We start from the raw sequence: 20,350 nt of genomic DNA on the forward strand, positions 1-20,350 counted from the left end.
ATCCATCCTTAGGCCACACCAATTTAATTTCTTGGTTAACGGATTTTTATTTTCCAAAAAAAAAAAAAAAAAAAAAAATGAAAACAGAAGGCTGGATGATTTTTTTATATATTAAAAAGACTTCCGTTTTCATGATTTTTTTTTTCTAAATTTTTTTTGGGGGGAAAATAAAAATCCGTTAACCAAGAAAATAAATTGGTGTGGCCTTATATATAAATCTAATATGTGCACACTCGACTTTATCTGCTGCACTTTGACTGTAGAACCAGGCTGACGAAATTGTCTATGTTGTATGTTAACAGTGTTTGGAAAAATGCCCTTACACAAGATGTGTTGTTGCTTTTATAGATAAGAGTAAAATAATTATAAGATAGATCATCTTTTAGGTATGCCGTCTGTCCATCCTGTTGTTGCTCTTTGTCTGGAAATAAAGAATTTCAGAGTTTGAAGAAAAAGGCTTGTCCTTATTTTTTAAGTGAGCAATTACAGCCTTCTATTGTCATTCTGAAATAAGCATATTTGTGTCAGAAGTTGATATTTCCACCATGAAATCAAAATTCCCTGTTATTAGGGATAGCTGCCCTCGGTTTCCATCTTTAGGTATTGACTTGCTGAATTTATACCAAAAAACATTGTGAGAACCAAGGAAATAATTTGGTGTGGCCTAACTGTGTATCAAAAACAATTGACAAAGTAACCCGGGATGGGAAGTTTTATTTGATGAACCAAGTCCTTGGATGAACTGCGTGAGCTCGGATGAAATGGGTTGCATTTGGTCTGTGATAGAAAAAATGTACATCTATCGTTACTACTCTTGACTTTTATTTCAATATTTGTAACAGTGTCTTTTCCACCTCGGAAGGGTATCAAAGAGAGGTTAGGAGCAAACAGTAACAGCTTTTACCTCCTTGTGAACGGTTTACAATACAACAGCTTGCATGCAGATGATTCGAGCATGTAGGTCACTAAATAAGTGGCTAGCTTTTTTTTAATGTCAGTTTATCTATTTTTATCAATCAATCAAAGTGACAAAGAGAGAGGATGACGAGTGGCCTGGTCGTATATAAATAGCTTAACGTAGCCACAAAGACTAGAGTGGACATCTCCGGAAATATGTAGAAGCTGTGTTTGTGTTTCGTAGGATATCCGAAAGTGGTAGACGAAACAAGGACCATTTTCAGTGTTGCTGACGTCAGAGATATACCATTGAAAGAGAGGGTAAAAGAACACTTTGGAAAACAAGTATAATCATTGAATATTTCCTTTCTCACAAACGAAATTCAATTTTTGTCAATTATGTAAGATATTCTACACCATACTATTTTAACATAAGTTCTTTGGGTTGATAATAATATAATATATTCCCCCTATGAGAGCATGGTCTGTCCCTAGTTGCAGTGACGTCAGTGCCAATCAGCCCTCTCCACCAATCAGCGGCCCGCATATTTCCTGGCGAAATCAGGACGACACAGGTGGTTGCGAGAACGTCACCGGTAAACATGGAGGAAAAAAAACACAAATAATGTTTGCTTTGCAATTTTCGTCACAGTTTTAACTGCCTGATGTATCCTGGAAGCCAGCTAGTTCCCGGGAAGTGCCGTAAGAAGGACAGGTGTATTTTTACCAGCTGTGTTTCCTTGTAGAGCCGACCAGGTGTGAGGTCAAGACACGGCAACGTTACTCAGGTGAGTTGAGGTGAGGCGACACGATTATGTCGGTCAGGGATCGCTGCTAATCGCTTTAAGATTCCTTCTAGACGTTTAAACAAGCTGCCAAGGTCTCAAGTGGGCACGATCTGTGTGTTTCATGCTGTGATCGTCTATAAAACTGATGTGTAAAATCACGTTTCCCCCCCGTGTGTGGAAAATAATTTTATGCAGAAATGTTGTTAAACACGACACACCCTTACCATACAAGGTGACACCTTAGGGAATTCTCTCCCAATTTACCCTCCTTAAACTTCTAATCACCTGATAAAGACAGAATATTTCATCAGTTCACGAGAAATCAAGCCGTAATTGGAGGTTTTAGACCATCTGTGATCGGTCAGACACCGTTTTGTGTAGTCTGCTGACGTGCCTGTTATGTTAGTAACCCTATACATTGTATTATTGATTTTATAAAGGGCACAAAACAACTGGCGCAGTAATTCTACCTGACAAATCGCGCTGTCCCAAAGGGAAATTTATAACCTCTTGTTACAAATGGTATGATGAAAATTGAAATGCAATAAACAGCATAGAATTGTCGGTGATGTGCAAAAATTAGCACCTTCACTTAACCCTTTGGTGTAATTAAGTCTTTAGTTCTGTCAGTTTCTCTCTGTCTACAAACCCTTTTAATCTAATGAAGATCAGTTATAAGCTTGTCAATTAAAAATGTCATCTCTCAATTAGTCACCAGCTTTAGAACTGCTCTGCAGATGAAATGTTAAATGCATGTAAAAGTACAGTAAAGGTTAACAAAGGTATGTTTTTTAAAATGTTATGGCTTCATTACTTCCAAAGTTATTGTAATCCCCATTAACCTCGGAAGTGTTTTTCAAAGTACAAATTTAAAGGGACAATCATATATTTCAACCCCTTTCATGTCTTCTGCACCATTGATATCATTCAAATATTTATGCTTTGATTTTCCTCATTTACCGGTAACCGGGTTTGAGAAACTATAGAAATTTAAGGTAACAACAAAACTATCTTCCAAATTTCTGTTTCCATGACTAATTTAGAATTCTCCTCAGGCACTTCCTCCTTCCTGGGTTCTTCTTCCTTGAGTTTTTGGACAAGACGTCCTGAATGTAGATCAGGAAGTCTGGAAACTCTCCAAGGTGAACTCGAGAACGCGGAAGTGAAATTTGTATGATGGACAACAGAACTTATATTTCCTGTTAAACCAGAGGACAGTTCAATGATTAGCTGGAAGTTTAAACACTGAAAAAAGGTTGTGATAAAGGAACTTCACAAATGTAGGTATGATTTAAGGATCATAGAAAGGGGAATTTTAAAATCTATTTATAGTGCTGCTATTTTTCTCTATTGGACAGGAGGGGTCAGAAGCTGCAGTTACGGTATTAGGGGTTGGAATGAAGTCTGTCATCTCTGATTACATTTCCATGTATTTTACAAGCTAGTAATTAGTGCACTACAAAATCGAATCATTTGTGATGCATAGTCGTAGGCTGAACTTTAGCATTGGTCATGTTTCGCTTTACTCAGACTTTAACTCTCCCCTCCCAGGATTCCTCCCAGCGTGTGACAGGAACCATGTACGCGTGCGGCGTAGAGTGGCGCTCTGAGCTTGACCTGTCCGATAAAATGCGGTCGCCCATCTCGACCCCGATCGATTCCGACGACATTTTCCTGCACTCCTTCGAGATGGCCCTGGAGAGGCAGAACACTCTGAACGACTCGTCCAGAACTGACCCCGACGACCTCTACGCACAGATAGAGCAGAAGGAGAAGGACCTTGTGTTAGCTGCAGAGCTGGGGAAAGCACTCTTAGAGCAGAACGAGGAGCTCAACAAGAAAGTGGAGAAATTACAGGAGGATTTCAGCGAAAAAGTGGAGGTAGGATTACAGTAAACTATATATTACTTTAAGTCTTTTATTGTCAGTTGAAGGGTGCTGCAAAAGACTTGAGTGTTTTTGGTGCATGTATTTCTTTTTGCTGCAGTGAGATTTTTTATTTCATCATCATCAATGTAGCTTAGGAGCAAGGTTTGATACAGTTTGTGTGTGTCATATATGGTTTACATTTCTATCTACAGCTTGAAAAATAAACCAGGTAACAGTATTGAGTAAAGAAGAATCACAAAATAATCAGCAGCTGGACCGAAGAGTCAGATTTTCCAGATAGCATCCACTATCGATTTTTGTATTAAAAAGTGATTTATTCTGTACTATGTAATTTTCTACCTGAATGTTTAACCTTCATCGACAAACTCAAAATTGCTTGGTCAATATCTGCCATGTATGTCACTGCTATAGTTGGATTTGGGATGGAATGCTGTAACTGATAAATAATGCACGACACCATTGTATCGCCAAGAGACATATGTGCAATGGTTCACGTAGTCAGAAAGTTAAGAAAGGTCTGTATCATACAGCTCAGGTCTCAGTATTATTTGGAATCCAGATTTTTCTTTATTGGTATTACTCAGGGCTGACATTAACTGATTGCTGATACTGTAGTTATATAACTAATCCGCAGTATACAGTTCCCATAGCACTTTTAAAAGACCAATGCTCCCATCAGTCTGGTTTTATGTGACATTGTCTCCTTGTTACTGATTGCTCAGATATACATGTGCAGTATGTTATTACCTTCGCTGAGAAGGTTATGCATAGGGTAGTGTTTGTATGTATGTATGTATGCAATGTATGTATGTATGTTTGTTTGTAACGACCAGCATAACTCGAGAGGGCTTAGATGGATTGTCTTGATATTTGGTAGGTGGGTAGGTCTTGATGAGAATCGGAAATGATTAGATTTTGGGTCCCCTACCGGTTACGGTACTGCAGCGGAACTTCCTGTTTTGATATCTCTTGTTCTTGACAGGCTATGGAACTGATTTTTGAGTGGTAGATAGCTCTTTGGACAGAGAGTAAGTGGTATAAGTTTTGGCCCCCTAGTGGCTTTTTTGGAACTGCAGGAGCAGGTTTTGGTTCAGACTTTGAAGGGGAATAACTCAAGAAGGGCGGTCATGAATTTTGGTAAGTAGATACTATTAGCTTGTTCTATATGGATTTAACACAAATTTATGATATATCATGATTCCCTCCCAGCTGTTAGAACAGGAGAAGTATGAGCAGAAGCAGAAGCTGGACAGACTGCAGGGCGAGTACGAGAGTCGACTGGCGGACGTAGAAAACGACATGGCGCACTACGAGGGCGCCGCACGGGACGCGCAGAACAACCTCAAGGTCGTGGAGCGCGAGAAACTGGACGTGATCGCCGACCTGTCGGAACAGAACCAGAGACTAACGGAACAGCTGGCCAGGGTAAGTTTTCATTTATCTTATTCACCAGTCTTGGGTAGAATCTTGTATTTTTAGGTATTCCTTCAGTGGTTTGTCTGTCAGATTTCTAAGGGAGATCATAATCATTACACTGTCAATGGAGTGCAAATTCAGGTTAGAAATGATACAAGTGAAATACTCAATTTTACAAACAAATTATACATTCAAACTAAATGAACAATAATGATAAGTTATAGTGGAAGGCAATGAAAGGCAAAATTTCAAATCAATTCATTTAATGCAATCTAGATCGGTTAGATATTAAGCTGGCTTCCAAGTTCAGGTGTGTGTTTGGGGGAGTTAAGTACTCGGCCACAAAGTTGGGGGTTCAAACCCCTTCCACAGTTTGACGTGATCACAGACTTGTGGGAAGAAAACCAGACACTAGCGGAATAGCTGCAGGTATTAAGAGTGAGTCATAAATGGAACAACAGTACACTGTAGTGTGTACGTACCACACCTCTTAAAAATTCCTGATATTTACCTCCATGAAACAAATTTGGAACAAATTTTAATCAGGCTAGCTCAACAGAGAAAAGATAAAGACTCTCCCTTCTTGGATGTAGATTATATGTCTAACAGATTCACAGCCACACTGTCATATCAGGTCACTTAATAAGGTTATACAAAAGTCAGGCCTTGGCTGCTTCAGTAGTTGACCCTGCAGTAATGTTAATTGTCGAGGTGACTCCAAAATTACAGTCCTGTGTTCAGTGTGCTCAATCACAGGCCAGACAGGAAGACTCGGCTGGGTGGTTCGCGGGGCTGGAAATAGTTTCTCAGCACACCTGGTGCAGGTGACCTGTGATATTTACCTGCAGAAGTTTCACCTGCACAACACTGCTCCAGGGAAAGGAGGTTTTAGAAAATAATTGTTAATCAAACCGGTAAATTAGGAACCATGCCAATTCTTTATTCAACATTTGTTTTCATACATTGGTATCCATGTGATAGTAAACAAAAGTCTTAGCATACACTCACTACCCAGTACAGGACTCCATGGTGCAGGTTTATAATATAGGAACAGGTAAATACCTGCACAGTTCCAATTCTACCTGCACTACCTGTAAGCCTCATATGCTGGTGTCGGAATCTGTTGAGACAGAAGTAGAGGAGCTGATGATGTGTCAGCAATTGCAAGTCTTGGGTAATGAGTAAAGTGGTCTGACATTCATCAGTGGGGGGAAACTACTAACTTAAACAAACTGAAAGTTAAAAAAGGAAAGTTATTACATGAAAGCCAAAAGAGCCAAGTGAATACATGTAAAAATGTGAGATAAAAAGGAGCGTGAGAAAACCAGTAAAGTTACACTCGGTCAGAAATAATGTGATTAACACAACAAAAGGGAGGGAGAAGTAGCCAGGGGCAAAGTCCCCTGGGAATTACTGCCCAAAATACAGCCAACGTCAACAAGTCAGTTTTTACACAGACCACTGGGGGAGAAGTAATCCTGTAAATATGGCTGGTGGGAACGTTGAATGGTTAAAGGACGGAATGAAAGGAGATAGAATGTTACAGGTAACCTGTGAGTCTTTGTTGTAAAGGGAAATATGTTTGGGGAACTTTTCTGTCTGATGTAAATGGTGGAAGCATAGTTTAGAGCAAGGATTAGTAACTCAGGACAAGTTATCCTCTTGCAAAGGCAGCTGATCGGCCCACTCATGAGTGGGGAGGGTAGTCAAGCATTAGATTACAGTGCCATGATGTCCTCAAGTTTGAGGTGTTTGTAACCAGTTGTAAGAGGTGTAAAGTAGGAGTTGAACTTTGTTGATTGAGAAGTAAAAAACAAAATTGATTGTGCATAGAATTTCTTCTTTAAGAACTCAAACCTCCGACATAAGGCCACACTCAAGACTTTGGGTTAAATCTTTTTTGTATTGTCAGATTCAAACTTTAATCAAGATACTGAAACTGGAAGATTAACATGAAGAGTCTGACACAGTCTTAGGATAAACTCTATACCTTAAGAAAAGTTCTTGTGTCCTGACCATGACTGTTCTCCCTGTCCTGCAGGCGTGTGAATCGGAGAAGCAGCTGTCGTCTCAAGTTCAAGGTCTGCGGGAACAGTTTAAGGAGCGGCACACGTCAGCCTCCGACCACATGTACCAGGTGGACAGTCTCAACGCTGAGGTACGGGACAGACTCGGGGGCTGGGTTTTTAGAAATCCTTTAAAACAAAAAAGCAGGGCACATATTTTTACAAATTTAAGCATGTATTTTGTTATGCCTTTGTGCCCATCCTAGGTTAACAGGTAGTATAGAAGCCACAGAAAGCTATGTAACTAGGATGGCATGCAAATGAAATTGGGACAACTGCCAAGGCATTAGAACGCAGGACTTGTATAGAACCCGACGAGTACACATTGGGCTTCACAAAGCTGAATTCACCCTGGCATGGGATTGATCCAGATTTGCAACGCCTGGTATGAACAGTCTGAATCCAACTCTGAGGAGAGTTTAACTTGGATCTTTGCCGGATCCAGTCCTCCTGAGTGGCTATACGCGAATCAGGGTCGATCCTGTGCCTGGGTGAATCTAGATACGTGAAGCTTTATATGAATGGGTCTCAAAGTATATTGTGAGTCAAGCGCCCTAGCCACAAGGCGCCATGCTGACTATTTCAGGGGAAGATTTTACGCGAGTGTAACTCGGACCTGGAGAGGCGGTTCAGGGTTGAGGTTAGGGTTGAGGCTAGGGTTAGGGTTGAGGTTAGGGTTGAGGTTAGGGTTAGGGTTGAGGTTAGGGTTAGGGTTAGGTTACAACTCATGACCTCATGCTGACTGTTCCAGGTGAAGGTTTTACGTGAACGGAACTCAGACCTGGAGAGACGGTTGTCAGAGCTGGCGGAGGAGCGAGACGGGCTGGAGTCGACGCTGGACGCCTCTCACGAGCGCATCATGCTGCTGGAGCGGCAGAAACAGGAGATGGAACACAAGGTCAGTCCGCCACGTTTGACCTTTATGCATTATTATATTTATGAAGCTTGTACCTACTACATACAAAATCGGTTGGTTATGCGTTAAGGTAGTTTACTGGTTATGTGAAACAAACAAACAAACAAACGCTGCATTCCTTGAGAGACAGAAACAGGAGAACAGCAGGAACACAAGGTCAGTCCGCTACTTTTGACCTTGGGACTAGTTTAGGATCAGGGTTATGCAGCTTGTACTCAAAAGTCTTACTGTACAAAATTTGTGGGTAACTACCTTAGGGCTGGTTATGGTTAGGGTTATGCAGCTTGTACCTTTTGGGCAGCACAGCGGTGTCAGATTACAGGGTGAAGTAGTAGGAAGGAGGTTAACGACTTGCTATGACATTAATTTCAAGGTTTTAGTTAGTGATATTGTAAAGTTTGTAAACCTCAACCAAGGCAGCATCCCATACCCCACCTATCCCCCCCCCCCCTGCAGATCTTCCCTCAAATAGAATCCCAGAAAGGCCAGTTCTTAATCACTTTACTAAAAGAAACAACTCAAAATCTGCCAACTTTCCATAGATGCTCACAAATCAACACTGATAACCCCTGGGTTAGAGGCTGGGGCGTCAAATAATATTTTTACCACTCACGGGTTCTGGGTTATGTTTCACTACCTTTTTGTTCATGGTGCATTGTGGAGGTTTCTGCTGTTTGTAACATCACTGGGTTGGTCTCAGCTGGCTTCCACATTTTCTATAGTGGCTGACAGGGGATTGTGGTTCAACTGCTTTTAACCAATAGTCTTCTACAGTGTAGATCTGGTGTGGCTATTCTGTGGTGAAACATGTGTTGCATGTCTGTACTTGTGGAAATAACAGTTACCATGGTGATGATCTTTGCCATTGTGATGACCTGAGTACCATAATGATGGTGGCAAACATTGCCAATGGTGTCTGATGACATTTGCCATGGTGATCACTTACTGTGGCAACAGCTGTTGCCATGGTAATGTCTATTGTCATTTGACATGGTGACAACTGTTGCCATGGTAATGACTGTTGCCATGGTGACAGCTGTTATCATGGTGACAACTGTTGCCATGGTAATGACTGTTTCTGTGGTGACAACTGTTGCCATGGTGACAATTGTTACGATGGTGATGACCGTTTCCGTGGTGATGACCGTTTCTGTGGTGATGACCGTTGCCATGGTGCTGGGTCCCCGTGCATGTGGTGAAGGCTGTGGGTGCTGACTAACCTGTGCCCCCCTCCCGCAGCTGTGCCAGCAGCAGACAGACCTGGCGGAGCTGCAGCAGGCCCAGAACCACCTGCAGGCCCGGGTGGACGTGCTGCAGAGCTCCCACGGATCCGGTCGCCATAACGACCAGTCCCTCTACAGGGAGATGGGCGACCTTGGGGCCAGCCTCAGCAGCTCCATGATGACCTTAGACACGGTGGACATGAACTTGGCCACGGGCATCGGCCATCAGGTAACAATGACATGACAAGGTCAAACAAAGAAAACTGGTCTTACAGATCCATCAGGTAATTAAGGAGGAGCCAAATGTACAAACAGATATTTCCTTCAGGGACATCCCACCCTGGGGAGCTGGGTTATAATATTACTTGACAATGTGCAGTGCTTAAAGTATAAATCCACCCCATGCTACTCAAGAGATTGATCCTCTTACGACCCATGTCTGATAGCCAGTTGCGTGTTTCAGCGTTTCCATGACGATGACATAGAGGAAGACTTTGACGGCGACCTGTTCTATGCGGACATGAGTCACGACAGACGCTCGCTGCACCGGTCCATGTCGCACAGGGAGGAGGACGAGCTGCACAAGGTGAGGCGGTTACCATGGCAACAACACATCATCTGATGATGTCAGATTGTAGAACACAACAATCATGATGATGTCAGATTGTAGAACACAACATGTGTTGATGTCAGATTGTAGAGCACAATGTAACTATTGATAAAACACAACATGTGTCAAATTGTGGAATGCAATTGCAACATAATTGTCAGTGATGATGTCAGATTGCAGAACACAACAAAAATTGTGATGATGTCAGATACCAGAACACAGCATGTGATGATGTCAGATTGCAGAACATAGCATGTGATGATGTCAGATTGCAGAACACAGCATGTGATGATGTCAGATTGCAGAACACAGCATGTGATGATGTCAGATTGCAGAACACAGCATGTGATGATGTCAGATTGCAGAACACAACATGTGGTGATGTCAGATTGCAGAACACAGCATGTGATGATGTCAGATTTCAGAACACAGCATGTGATGATGTCAGATTGCAGAACACAACCTAATTGTGATGTCAGAGTTTTTGAACACAATATGTTAATCATAGATATGGTTTATTGTCAAAAACCTTTGGCATTCCCCTCAGCAGTTTCACCCTCTCCCCTTCCCAGTCGAACACCTCACGTTGTTAAGTTCTATCACAAGTATCAGGCCACACCACTGCATTTTCTTGGTTCTCCAACATTTTAGCCAAAATCAGCAAGATATAACAGGCGGCAGGGAGGAAAACTTTAATCTGTCACCATAAACTGTGAAGCATTTCCCTTTCATGTTACTTATGATTCCTGCAGTTTATCTTTGTTATGAATCTGAGAACCGAGAAATTGGATTGGTATGGCCTGAGAACCACCTGTTTGCTTCAGCACCGTCCCATTTTTGTTGATTGCTTTATTGTTTTTGCACCGTTTGTGTCCCTAGGAGCCACGGCTAGATTATGTCATGCTAGAAGCGTCCTACGGCATCTCTTGTGTCAAACTGTCCCAGGTTCTGCACAGTTTGCCTTTGGTGATGTACCGGCATGGGGGAGGGGGGCCGTGGGCACAGAAACACTGTACTTTCGCTCGTAATGAATGCTGATGTCATTAGTATATATAGGAAAATGGAGAGCAGTTTGTTACTCTCATGATAATGAAAATTTTCGACTTTCAATTTTGAATTTGGAGTTCATGGAAAGTTTTAAGTTTTTGATTTTAAACAATTATTGGAGATGTTTGATTTTTAATTTCGATTTTCCGATGAATTAAAAAGTTTCAAAAGACCTCAAAATTGTTTAAAGAACAACAGAAAAGGCTTAAAAGAATGTCTGAGGAAAGATCTAGAATTTCACATTTTCCTATCACGACAGTATTAAAAGCTTTGCCAGTTTCTCTGACCAAGCCCCTCCCCCCATGCGTACAGTAGACCGAGATCCCGGGAGGTGTAGTTAGTACAGGTGCAGGCTGCATGTAGAACTATGCTCTCTAACCCTTGACCTATCACCCCTGACCCATCACCCCTGACCCACTGGTGGTAGCAGGTAGCCCTGCATGGTGGTTCCCGGATGGTTTAGCAGCTGGTTAAACTAACCGCATGCAACAGGTTGGGGAATGGTGGATGTGGTAGCGGGTAGTCTGGATAGAGATACGGTTTAGATTTCCATCAGGTGGTACATTACAACTCATGTCATCCATACTGGTGTATCATTATGTATTTGCAGTATGTACAACACTGATCATTTTGAATCAGAAAGACGTCGCACCTACTTCTTAAAGCCTAATACATTTCAGCTTGTTCTAATATACAGTCACAGTACGATTTCACAGACAACTACAAAATATCATTTGAAAGAGAATGATCTCCATTTCGCGGTAGTCACACCTGGCGGGTTTGTTTCTGTAATGACAAAAGGGTATCATAAAAAAGTGAAAGTTTGTAAATATCTAGTGTTTTTCTGAACTGAAAGGTGACCAGTGTTATGTCATAAACATGTATATGTCATGGTAGCCTAGCTTCAGCCATCTCATTGTGCATCGTACATTAACTATTGTGGTGGTTTTATTTTGTGATTGGAGGGACAAGGAGGGCTTGGCTGTGTTATAAATTTGAAGTTGAAACAATTCTGTAGTACAGTTGTCACACAGAGGAGAAGTATTCGCAGTGCCATGAACAATCACCCTGTAGAACAACGTAATTTGCTTAAGTTCTGGACAATCATAAGTACATGTATTGCTTTATTCACTGTTCAGTGCATTTGAATGTCCCATGCTCATCTATTATTACATTATTGATACTATATTTTAACGTATTTTGGTGATTGTTGATACCTGTCCCTGGTGCTGAACTGACATCTGTTGGTTGTTGTGCCTCTCCTTGGTGCTGAACTGATGTTTACTGTTAATGTCAGTATTTTTTATACCGTCAATGCAGAAATGATCGTGTGGATTTGATTTCGCAGTAGAGAGAAAGTGAAGTGTTTGCGGTGGTTCTAAGTTCGCGTTTGAAACAGTAGTAGCGCTACAGGCACAGAATGGTTTTATTTTCACGGTGGTTGCTTTACTGAACATTCATGGTAGCGTGAATACCTCGCCCTCATATGACTCCTGAACTATAGATTTCTGAATTGTTTCAGCTACAAATTTTCAACATAGTGAAAACCTCCTTTTCACTCCTACCGCAAAAAATATTGTGTTTGTGTCCGTTTCCTTATGTGTTACTTTTTCCTACGCAGCTGCGTAACGATGTCCTGGAGGCATACGGGCAGCTGCAGGATCTCTGCAGTGCGCTGCGGGACCGAACGGAAGACGACGGCAGCGTGGAACGGGCTGCAGAAATCCTGCAGTCGGACGACGTCTGCAGCGGAGACCTGCTCAAGGTCATCGAGACCTTGAGACATTATGTGGACAGCATGTTGGAACAAGAGAGCGCGGCGTTACAGAAGGTAGTGTTCATTTGCTAAGAATACAATAAAATCTACTCACATACTTGTATCATTGAGCCTCAAGCATCTCAAGAAGCTACATCGATGAAGCAAAGTTTGTGCCACAAATGTTTGGAAAATACCTCCACTCCAATTTGTCATTGGGACCCTGAGACAACATGATGAACCGAGAGAGAGCGGCTTTAGAGAGGATAATGTTCAGTCAGACACTAACAAAACAATAATTATAAAATCTTGTAATGAAACAGAAATGGTAGCCTGGTATCTAAACCTGTTATTAGAATAATAGCTCCCCAGTCTCTTCTGTCCTCTCCGGAAATAGCAGGGAGAACAGATTCTGAAGAGACTCGGGAGCTATGATAGGTTTGGATACCAGGCTACAGAAATGGTAAAATTGATTGAAAACTATTTATTTGAATAATTTCCCAATACTTGATCTGTTTTAGAATCTATCTGAGTGATGCCACTGAAAGTTTGTGTCAGGTTTGTGTTTGGTTAATAGCCGTAAGTTTGAGGATGTATGAGCTTTCATTTATCGACCATTATCGACAAAAAAAAAACAAATGTGTGCTAATTTGTTCCCTGTCCATAACTTTGAGGACGTGTGTCTCTAACATTCGTTGATGAATAAAAGCCTTCATCCTCAAAAAAGCACACACTGTGCTTGACTTGTTCCCTGTCTGCTCCTTGCCCAGAAGTCCGCCCACAGAGGTTACGGGAACTCTGCAGAACAGCTGCAGTCAGAGCTGCAGGCGGCGACGCAGCAGCTCACACAGCTGCAGGAGGACATGGAGGACAGGGAGGGGGACATCAGGAGGAAGGAGCAAGAACTAGACTCTTTAAGATCTAAGGTACATGTGTGTGTTTGTGTATATGTGTGTGTGTGTGTGTGTGTGTGTGTGTGTGTGTGTATGTGTGTGTTTGTATGAATAGAGGACAGGGAGGGGGACATCAGGAGGAAGGAGCAGGAACTCGACTCTTTAAGATCTAAGGTACATGTGTGTGTGTGTGTGTGTGTTTATATGTGTGTGTGTGAGTGTACACGTGTGTGTGTGTGTGTGTGTGTGTGTGTGTGTGTGTGTGTGTGTATGAATAGAGGACAGGGAGGGGGACATCAGGAGGAGGGAGCAGGAACTCGACTCTTTACGATCTAAGGTACGTGTATATCTGGATTGCATCCTCGCTGTTGTTTCTGAATGGTGCATGTATAAGTTGGCAGCTGCTACACCCTGGCAAATGGGTGGTATAAGCACTGCTCAGCTGTCAGCTAATTGGAGACTTTCACAGCTATTTGTTTACTCAACCAGGGGAAATCATGTCGCCAGCTGGCAATTTTCAATGAGCCCTGGGGGGAAAACCCCAAACAAAAGTTATTTACAGCAAATGCAAATCAATGTTACAAGAAATAACAAAAGTTACGCAAACTATAAGTTGTACACCACCAGAGTCAATGATACAAGCTTCAATCAAATGGTTTCGGGTGTAATCATCATAATGGTGAATGTCGCATTTGTAGTGATTTTGCTCATGTATGGTTGTGCATGGCTGCAGTGTCTTAAATATTCTTTCTTGGTTCCTTCAGGTGTTACAGCAGGAGAAGCACATCTCAGCCCTGCGGGAGGAGCGGGAGATGATGACAGGAGGAGACGAGGCGTTGCTGAAGGCACTTAAAGACAGAGATAGCGCTATCGAGAAGTCAGTCACTCCGTCACCCTCTCTCTGCTACCTGCTTATACCAGTCGTAGTTTAGTTAGTTTACATAAAGCAACAGACCTTAAGACATACCAGTTTACTTTATTTTTGAATGTTCTGGGAACTTTGATGTAAAGCGGACTTCATGTAAGTCTTTCCTAGGTTACTTTCAAATTGGTTTTGAAACAATATTGTAATTTGTGTAAATTTGGTTTCTTCTTGTATCATTAATTTCATTTGGTGTTGATTCGTCTGGGGGCACATTGAAAAACTCTTGACTCCCCCTGGTGAAATAAACAATAAACAGTACATTTTAGTGAAATAAAATCATCTGCTTTGTGAAGACGATTCAGCCAACACATTAGGTAGAAAGAAAGGATCATTTCTCTTCATATCTTTTATTTATTTTTATTTATTAATCTTTAGGGTGATCCCTTCAGTTAACAATGTGACTGTGTCTGAGCTGGATAAATGCTGGATGTTAGCACTTACACTGTTGCGTATTAAACTTTTGTTTGTTCTTCAGACAAAACTCGATGGAGGTTGAACTTGCGAAGTCGAAGATCGACGTGATGAACCTGGACAGTCAGCTGCTGGAGGCCATTCAGCAGAAAATCAGCCTCAGCCAGCAGCTCGAGGACTGGCAGGTACAGGAATCATCCACTCACTAACACCTTACCCTAACCCTTACACTTCTCCTGACCCTAACCCTTACACTTCTCCTGACCCTAACCCTTACACTTCTCCTGACCCTCTATCTTACACTAACACATTCAGCAGAAAATCAGCCTCAGCCAGCAGCTCGAGGACTGGCAGGTACGGGGTTCATCTACTCGCTGTATGTTTGTTCATGAATGAAGGAAGAAATGAAGGAAGGAAGAAATGAAGGAAGGAAGAAATGAATGAAGGAATAGATGAATGAATGAATGATCTCAGAAAGTTTAATGTCAGTTTTGTGAGTTGCTGATGCTTCACGTGGATGTTCTCTTTTCTTCAAAGCAACTATTTCTGAATCGGTAGGTTCTGATATTAAAAGTAACTGCTAGTCATTGTATTGTATGCAGTAATATGTGTTGTAACTACATGATTGTATAGTGCTGGTGGTTGGTAAGGACAGTGTGTATCTATAGTGTGCATTTAGTGTATGCATCCATGGTTATTAGAATAAGACAGGCTTCATATGTCATTTTTACTAGTATTTTCCAAAGCTGACAGGTATACAGTGGAAAAAGTTCACCTCAGCTGTCTGTATCACCTCAGCTAGACTGCCTCACTCCTTTTCTCCACAACTCTGTAGCCTTGATAAGACATGCTGCAAATACTGATATACAAATGTAATACATTGTATGTGATGACTGTAGGTCCAGCACAGCACAGATAGCTCTCTATCTACCGTAAAATCCCTATTTACGTAAGCACTTTTTAAACTTTTCAAGTTGCAAGCAGGTGCTCCAGGCCGACGCCAAAGTCGGGGTGCGTACGTTAGGAGGGGTTCTTCCTCAGAAAAATCGCATATCAGCATGAGAGTACGGTACATCTTCATGCAAATGAAGTGTGGAATACTACCACGCAATCAATCAGTAATAAAGAATAAACAATACATATATTTAAATTGTTTGATATTTTCTACCCAGAAACATTTTCTCAATAACCCTTTAAGCCGGTAAACATCATCGGAAGGATGATCATGTCAACCTCTTAACTATCCACCGAAATGCTGGAGAGGGGGTGCGTACGTTAGGAGGGTTTTTCCCCTGAACGTTTCAACTCACTGAGTCAGGCCCGCAATGGTCCCCAAATCGGGGGTGCGTATGTTAGGAAAGGTGCGTACGTAAATAGGAATTTTGCGGTATGTTCAACGTTTGCTGAGTCCACCCCTGCCTGTAGTACCGTTGACTCTTTCCTGTCCTCCTTACTTCTGTAGCCTGTAGTCCGCTTCCCTGTCTCTCTTCTTCTCGCTCAGCACCCCAAACAGGTCGGTATCATTCTTAGTCTGCTCCAGTCAAACACCTCTATAGATGGCAGCTTGCATGCAGCATGTTGAATCAGTCTGCCTAAAGTCGGCTGTACGTGGCTTGTGTGTCGTGCGTCGCACTTTGAATGTCTTCCCTGGACCTCTAGCCTTGCATGAGGCACTCTGAAGTCACTCCAATAATTTCAGTCGTTGGTTCATCTATGAACGCTTTCTGTTTTGTTTTAGTCTGTCGTGTGATGCTTTTATCATTGAGGAATGCAGAATTTATATAGGGAGGCGTTTACAATGGAAATAAAAAAAGATTCGGACTTTGGAGACATCCTATGATGGTCTCAGTTCTATGCGTCAAGGATTCATGTTTGTTTGTTTGTTTGTTTACCAGGTGGACATGCACACACTACTCAACAAGAAGGTGCGCGCGGAGCTGCAGAGTGAAGAACAGTCGTCCAAAAACAACAGCAACGGGAACGGGCGCCGCAAGTTCAGCCTCTGGCACTGAGGAAAACTCGTACGGCCACGCCAAGTCAGCTTCTCGGTTCTCGGACAGATTCAGCAAAAATTTTAGCAAGAGAACAAGATGGAAACAGATGGCTGGGAGGAAAACTTGAATCTGATTGTCATCACAATGGGTACAAACTTTTCCATCAGACTGTGTTTTCATGTTGATCTTCCAGATAAATATCCTTTTTTCTATCCAAGAACCAACAAATTTGATTGGTGTGGCCCGACTGCTGCTACCAAGGACTGCTGTGCTTTATTAACCTTCCTCCTGCTGAGTTAACCTATGGTTAGGCAGCAGGGGAAGGGTTATGTTTCATGTCAAGTGCGTTACGTAAAAACATTGGGTGATCTTCACTTACCACGTGCCTGAAGAATAGGCAATGCTTTCCTGGATCTCTAAATAACTTCATAACTTCCGATTTAGCTAATATCTGTACACAGTGGATTCAAGTACAGTCTGTGCTCATGTCGTAAGAAGCTGAAACAGTAGCTAAGAACTAAACCATGCTACCTGGCAAGTTGTAATAGGACTAAGAGGATCAAGGTGCCAGCACTTGGTCAGACCAAGCACTATATACTTATTATAAGATTTTTTAGCATGCTAAACAATATATGCCAAAACTTGCAGCTCTTTCTTAAGTAGTACTTGATAGTACAGTGGCTGGTAGTATAGTAGTATAGCTCGATTGGTGGATAATATCAAAATGAGCTCAATATCAAAATGAGCTCAATATCAAAATGAGCTCATGACACACGAGTCTACAGCTAGTTGTGCAAACCTCCGGGCGCCCCTGACCCTCGCTGGGAGTTTGTTGTATGTGGTGTGAGCAACTTGAAGAATTTGCCAAGGAATCTGAGAAGTCTAGATGTTCATGGTGCAGTGTACTTCAGACTGAATTTGTAGTGCGAGTAAAGTGTATATCAAAATCATTCTGTCACAAATTACCAAACCAGAACTCTATGTTATCGGCTGCTGTAACTATCATCATCATGTCGGGCGGGTTGCTGTTACTATACTACATGTATAAGTCCATGTGGAAAGCATTGCCTATTTTTCCTGAGTACCTTCTATGCACAAAGATCACGAGTACCGTATAACCGTTTGGCCCCGTACGTATCTGCCCACTGAGCAGGGTTTGTGAAGGGCATTTTCTGGTTTGTGTACCGAATCTGGTGTTTTTGTTACTCTCCTAGCAGATGAGTGGTTTCGGCTGGTTTTTGACGAGTTTTTAGACATTTTTGTCGGGCTTTCTACTTTGTCATGTTTATTTTGTATCACCAAATGTGTTGAAGTGATTAGGTTTATTAGTCATTGATCATTGTGACTGCTTGTAGAGATGTGGTTTGGTGAGACAAAAATAACATGACAAAGTAAAAATCCCGACAAAAACGCCTAAAAACACGTAAAAAAACCCAGCCAGAACCACTCCTCTGCTTGGAGAGTATGTTTTGATGAGCATCCATGGCTACAATTCTGTACATGTACATTGGTGTATTTGTGGCTTGTTGATAAGTTTGAATCATGCCTTTGGTGTGCAATGTTCACGTGTTTGTGAGATCTGTGGATTCTCATTTTATTATGTTCAGAGTGTTTTTAAGTTATTTGATGTGGAAAAGCGTCGAACCACAAGTGTTATAGAGCCTTAGATGTAATTTTAGTGTATATAATATAACCAATCATGTAACTTCTGAAATTGTTCCATACTTCTCTAAACGAACATGTGACCTTGTAGCTTGCATCAAATTAAAGGTCACATGTGAAGCCAATCACTCACCTTGAAAATCAATTCATCTCACAGTAAAGGAGAACAGCAAATTCAATACTACAGTAAGTAAATCTAATGGGTGTTTATTCAAACCAAACTTTGGTGATGGAGCCTTGTTTTAGCTTAGCTTGAAACTTCCTGTGTTTTTAAGTGACAATTGTAAGAAATCAGACTTTTGTTGTTGGAGGAATTAGACTAATGTCTTTAATTAGCTGTCAATGAGGAGCCTTCATCAGCAAGAATTACCCATTACTGGAGTCACATGATCAACTGGCGTCACATGACCCATTACTGGCGTCACATGACCCATTACTTGAGTCACATGACCCTTCACTGGAGTCACATGACCCATTATTGGAGTCACATGACCCATTACTGGAGCCACATGACCCATTACTGGAGTCACATGACCCATTACTGAAGTCACATGACCCATTACTGAAGTCACATGACCCATTAGGTCACATGACTTTAGTAATGGATCACTATTCCTGATGAAGGCTTGAACGACAGCTGGACATTTTTCTGGGTCCTTGTAGTGCCGGAACAACACTTTGATTTCCTGTATAAATGTACTGTCTCTAAGGTTTCTTGGTTGTAAAAAATCGCTGGTGAGCTGTGTATGAATTCCCTTCAGGAAACTAAAATGTCTATTGCTGTAAGATAGCTCAGAGATTGTAAAATATGAGATAGATATTCTTTGTTGTCACCCGGGATGCCTGAATGTACAGAGAGTAGGAGAGTCAGTAGAAATGTTGAGGAGGGGGTTAAGTCTGTTCTGAACCGTGCTGTTTTATGGAAAGCCAAGGAGGGTTGGTGGGGGGTTTAAAAGATGACAAGACTGACTGGGTAGTCGTAAAATGAATGTAATCTATGCAAAAAAAGGAGTAAAAATAGTATAAAGACAGGGTAAAATAATACAGCTGCCAAGGAAAAAATTGTACCAGCATTTTCATCCCCTATCATATCCCTCCTTGGAGTTTTCTTTGAGTGTGTATTTTTAGTAGAGACACAAGAAATGTTTCATTGGTGCTGGAAAGTTTTAGCCTTTAGAGTCGACCGACAAGAACTGTAGAAAATCAGCTTCATGTCTGCAGGAAATGTGAATTTGCGAACACAGTCCAACTTGCACGTAAATTTCATTTAGTTCCTGACAAAAAACATTGTTATCTCCACCAAACTCCTCCAGATCCATACAGAGGCTAATGGTTTGATAAATAAGTCGGTTAAATGTTTGAATTCTGCATGAGCAAGGTCAAAGGTGAAGGCCCCTAACTTGTAAACAGTTCTCGGCTGGACCATGTTTCAGTGTCAAGATGTGTTTTGTTTATGTCTCAGAGGCCTTGAACTTTGACATGTTGCCCACAATGCATTTCACTGCGCATGTGCACTTTAATCTTAGACTATATATGAACCAGCTTATTCTTACAATTCACGCAGCTCTGAGAGGAGCCTGGTGGAGGCTATGACCTGATACACACTGGGAAAATTTTCTGGACATACAACAATGGTGTACATTACAATTTTTCCTGGGTGTGAAATGGCCCCGCGCGATGTACGACAAGCATTTTTCATGGCCCTTATGACACCCTGCATGTAACGTACGACAAGGTCGTACGGGCCATAAAACTGCCTGTCGCACGGGGCCGGGTCACACCCAGGAAAAAGGTGATGAAAAAATTTTCCCAGTGTGTATCGGGTATTAGACACGAGCTGTGCAGTTGTGTTCTTT

General features: G+C 41.8%; 2 protein-coding genes across 2 annotated transcripts; both read left to right on the forward strand.

The window, feature by feature from the left end:
* Nucleotides 1-1,432: 1,432 nt before the first annotated feature.
* LOC136427112 (BICD family-like cargo adapter 1) lies at nt 1,433-12,702 on the forward strand. Its single transcript, XM_066415833.1, has 9 exons — nt 1,433-1,685; nt 3,237-3,566; nt 4,785-5,000; nt 7,033-7,149; nt 7,809-7,955; nt 9,213-9,425; nt 9,660-9,782; nt 10,686-10,751; nt 12,475-12,702. Exons 2-9 carry the CDS (start codon nt 3,264-3,266, stop codon nt 12,700-12,702), a joined length of 1,413 nt encoding a protein of 470 aa, XP_066271930.1. The 5' UTR covers nt 1,433-1,685; nt 3,237-3,263.
* Nucleotides 12,703-13,370: 668 nt separating this feature from the next.
* LOC136424222 (bicaudal D-related protein homolog) lies at nt 13,371-18,615 on the forward strand. Its single transcript, XM_066412746.1, has 4 exons — nt 13,371-13,535; nt 14,267-14,379; nt 14,903-15,023; nt 16,734-18,615. The coding sequence occupies exons 1-4, from the start codon at nt 13,473-13,475 to the stop codon at nt 16,848-16,850; spliced, it is 414 nt and encodes a 137-aa protein (XP_066268843.1). The 5' UTR covers nt 13,371-13,472; the 3' UTR covers nt 16,851-18,615.
* Nucleotides 18,616-20,350: the final 1,735 nt, after the last annotated feature.

This window comes from Branchiostoma lanceolatum, chromosome 1 (genome assembly GCF_035083965.1).
Source record: "Branchiostoma lanceolatum isolate klBraLanc5 chromosome 1, klBraLanc5.hap2, whole genome shotgun sequence".
NCBI lineage: Eukaryota > Metazoa > Chordata > Leptocardii > Amphioxiformes > Branchiostomatidae > Branchiostoma > Branchiostoma lanceolatum.

Coding starts and splice junctions, on each gene's coding strand:
- LOC136427112 (XM_066415833.1), top strand. CDS start 3,264: ATGTACGCGTGCGGCGTAGAGTGGCGCTCTGAGCTTGACCTGTCCGAT. Junction 9,426..9,659: donor CCACGGGCATCGGCCATCAG/GTAACAATGACA, acceptor TGCGTGTTTCAG/CGTTTCCATGACGATGACAT. Junction 10,752..12,474: donor CTTGTGTCAAACTGTCCCAG/GTTCTGCACAGT, acceptor TTTCCTACGCAG/CTGCGTAACGATGTCCTGGA.
- LOC136424222 (XM_066412746.1), top strand. CDS start 13,473: ATGGAGGACAGGGAGGGGGACATCAGGAGGAAGGAGCAAGAACTAGAC. Junction 13,536..14,266: donor TAGACTCTTTAAGATCTAAG/GTACATGTGTGT, acceptor TGGTTCCTTCAG/GTGTTACAGCAGGAGAAGCA. Junction 15,024..16,733: donor AGCAGCTCGAGGACTGGCAG/GTACAGGAATCA, acceptor TTTGTTTACCAG/GTGGACATGCACACACTACT.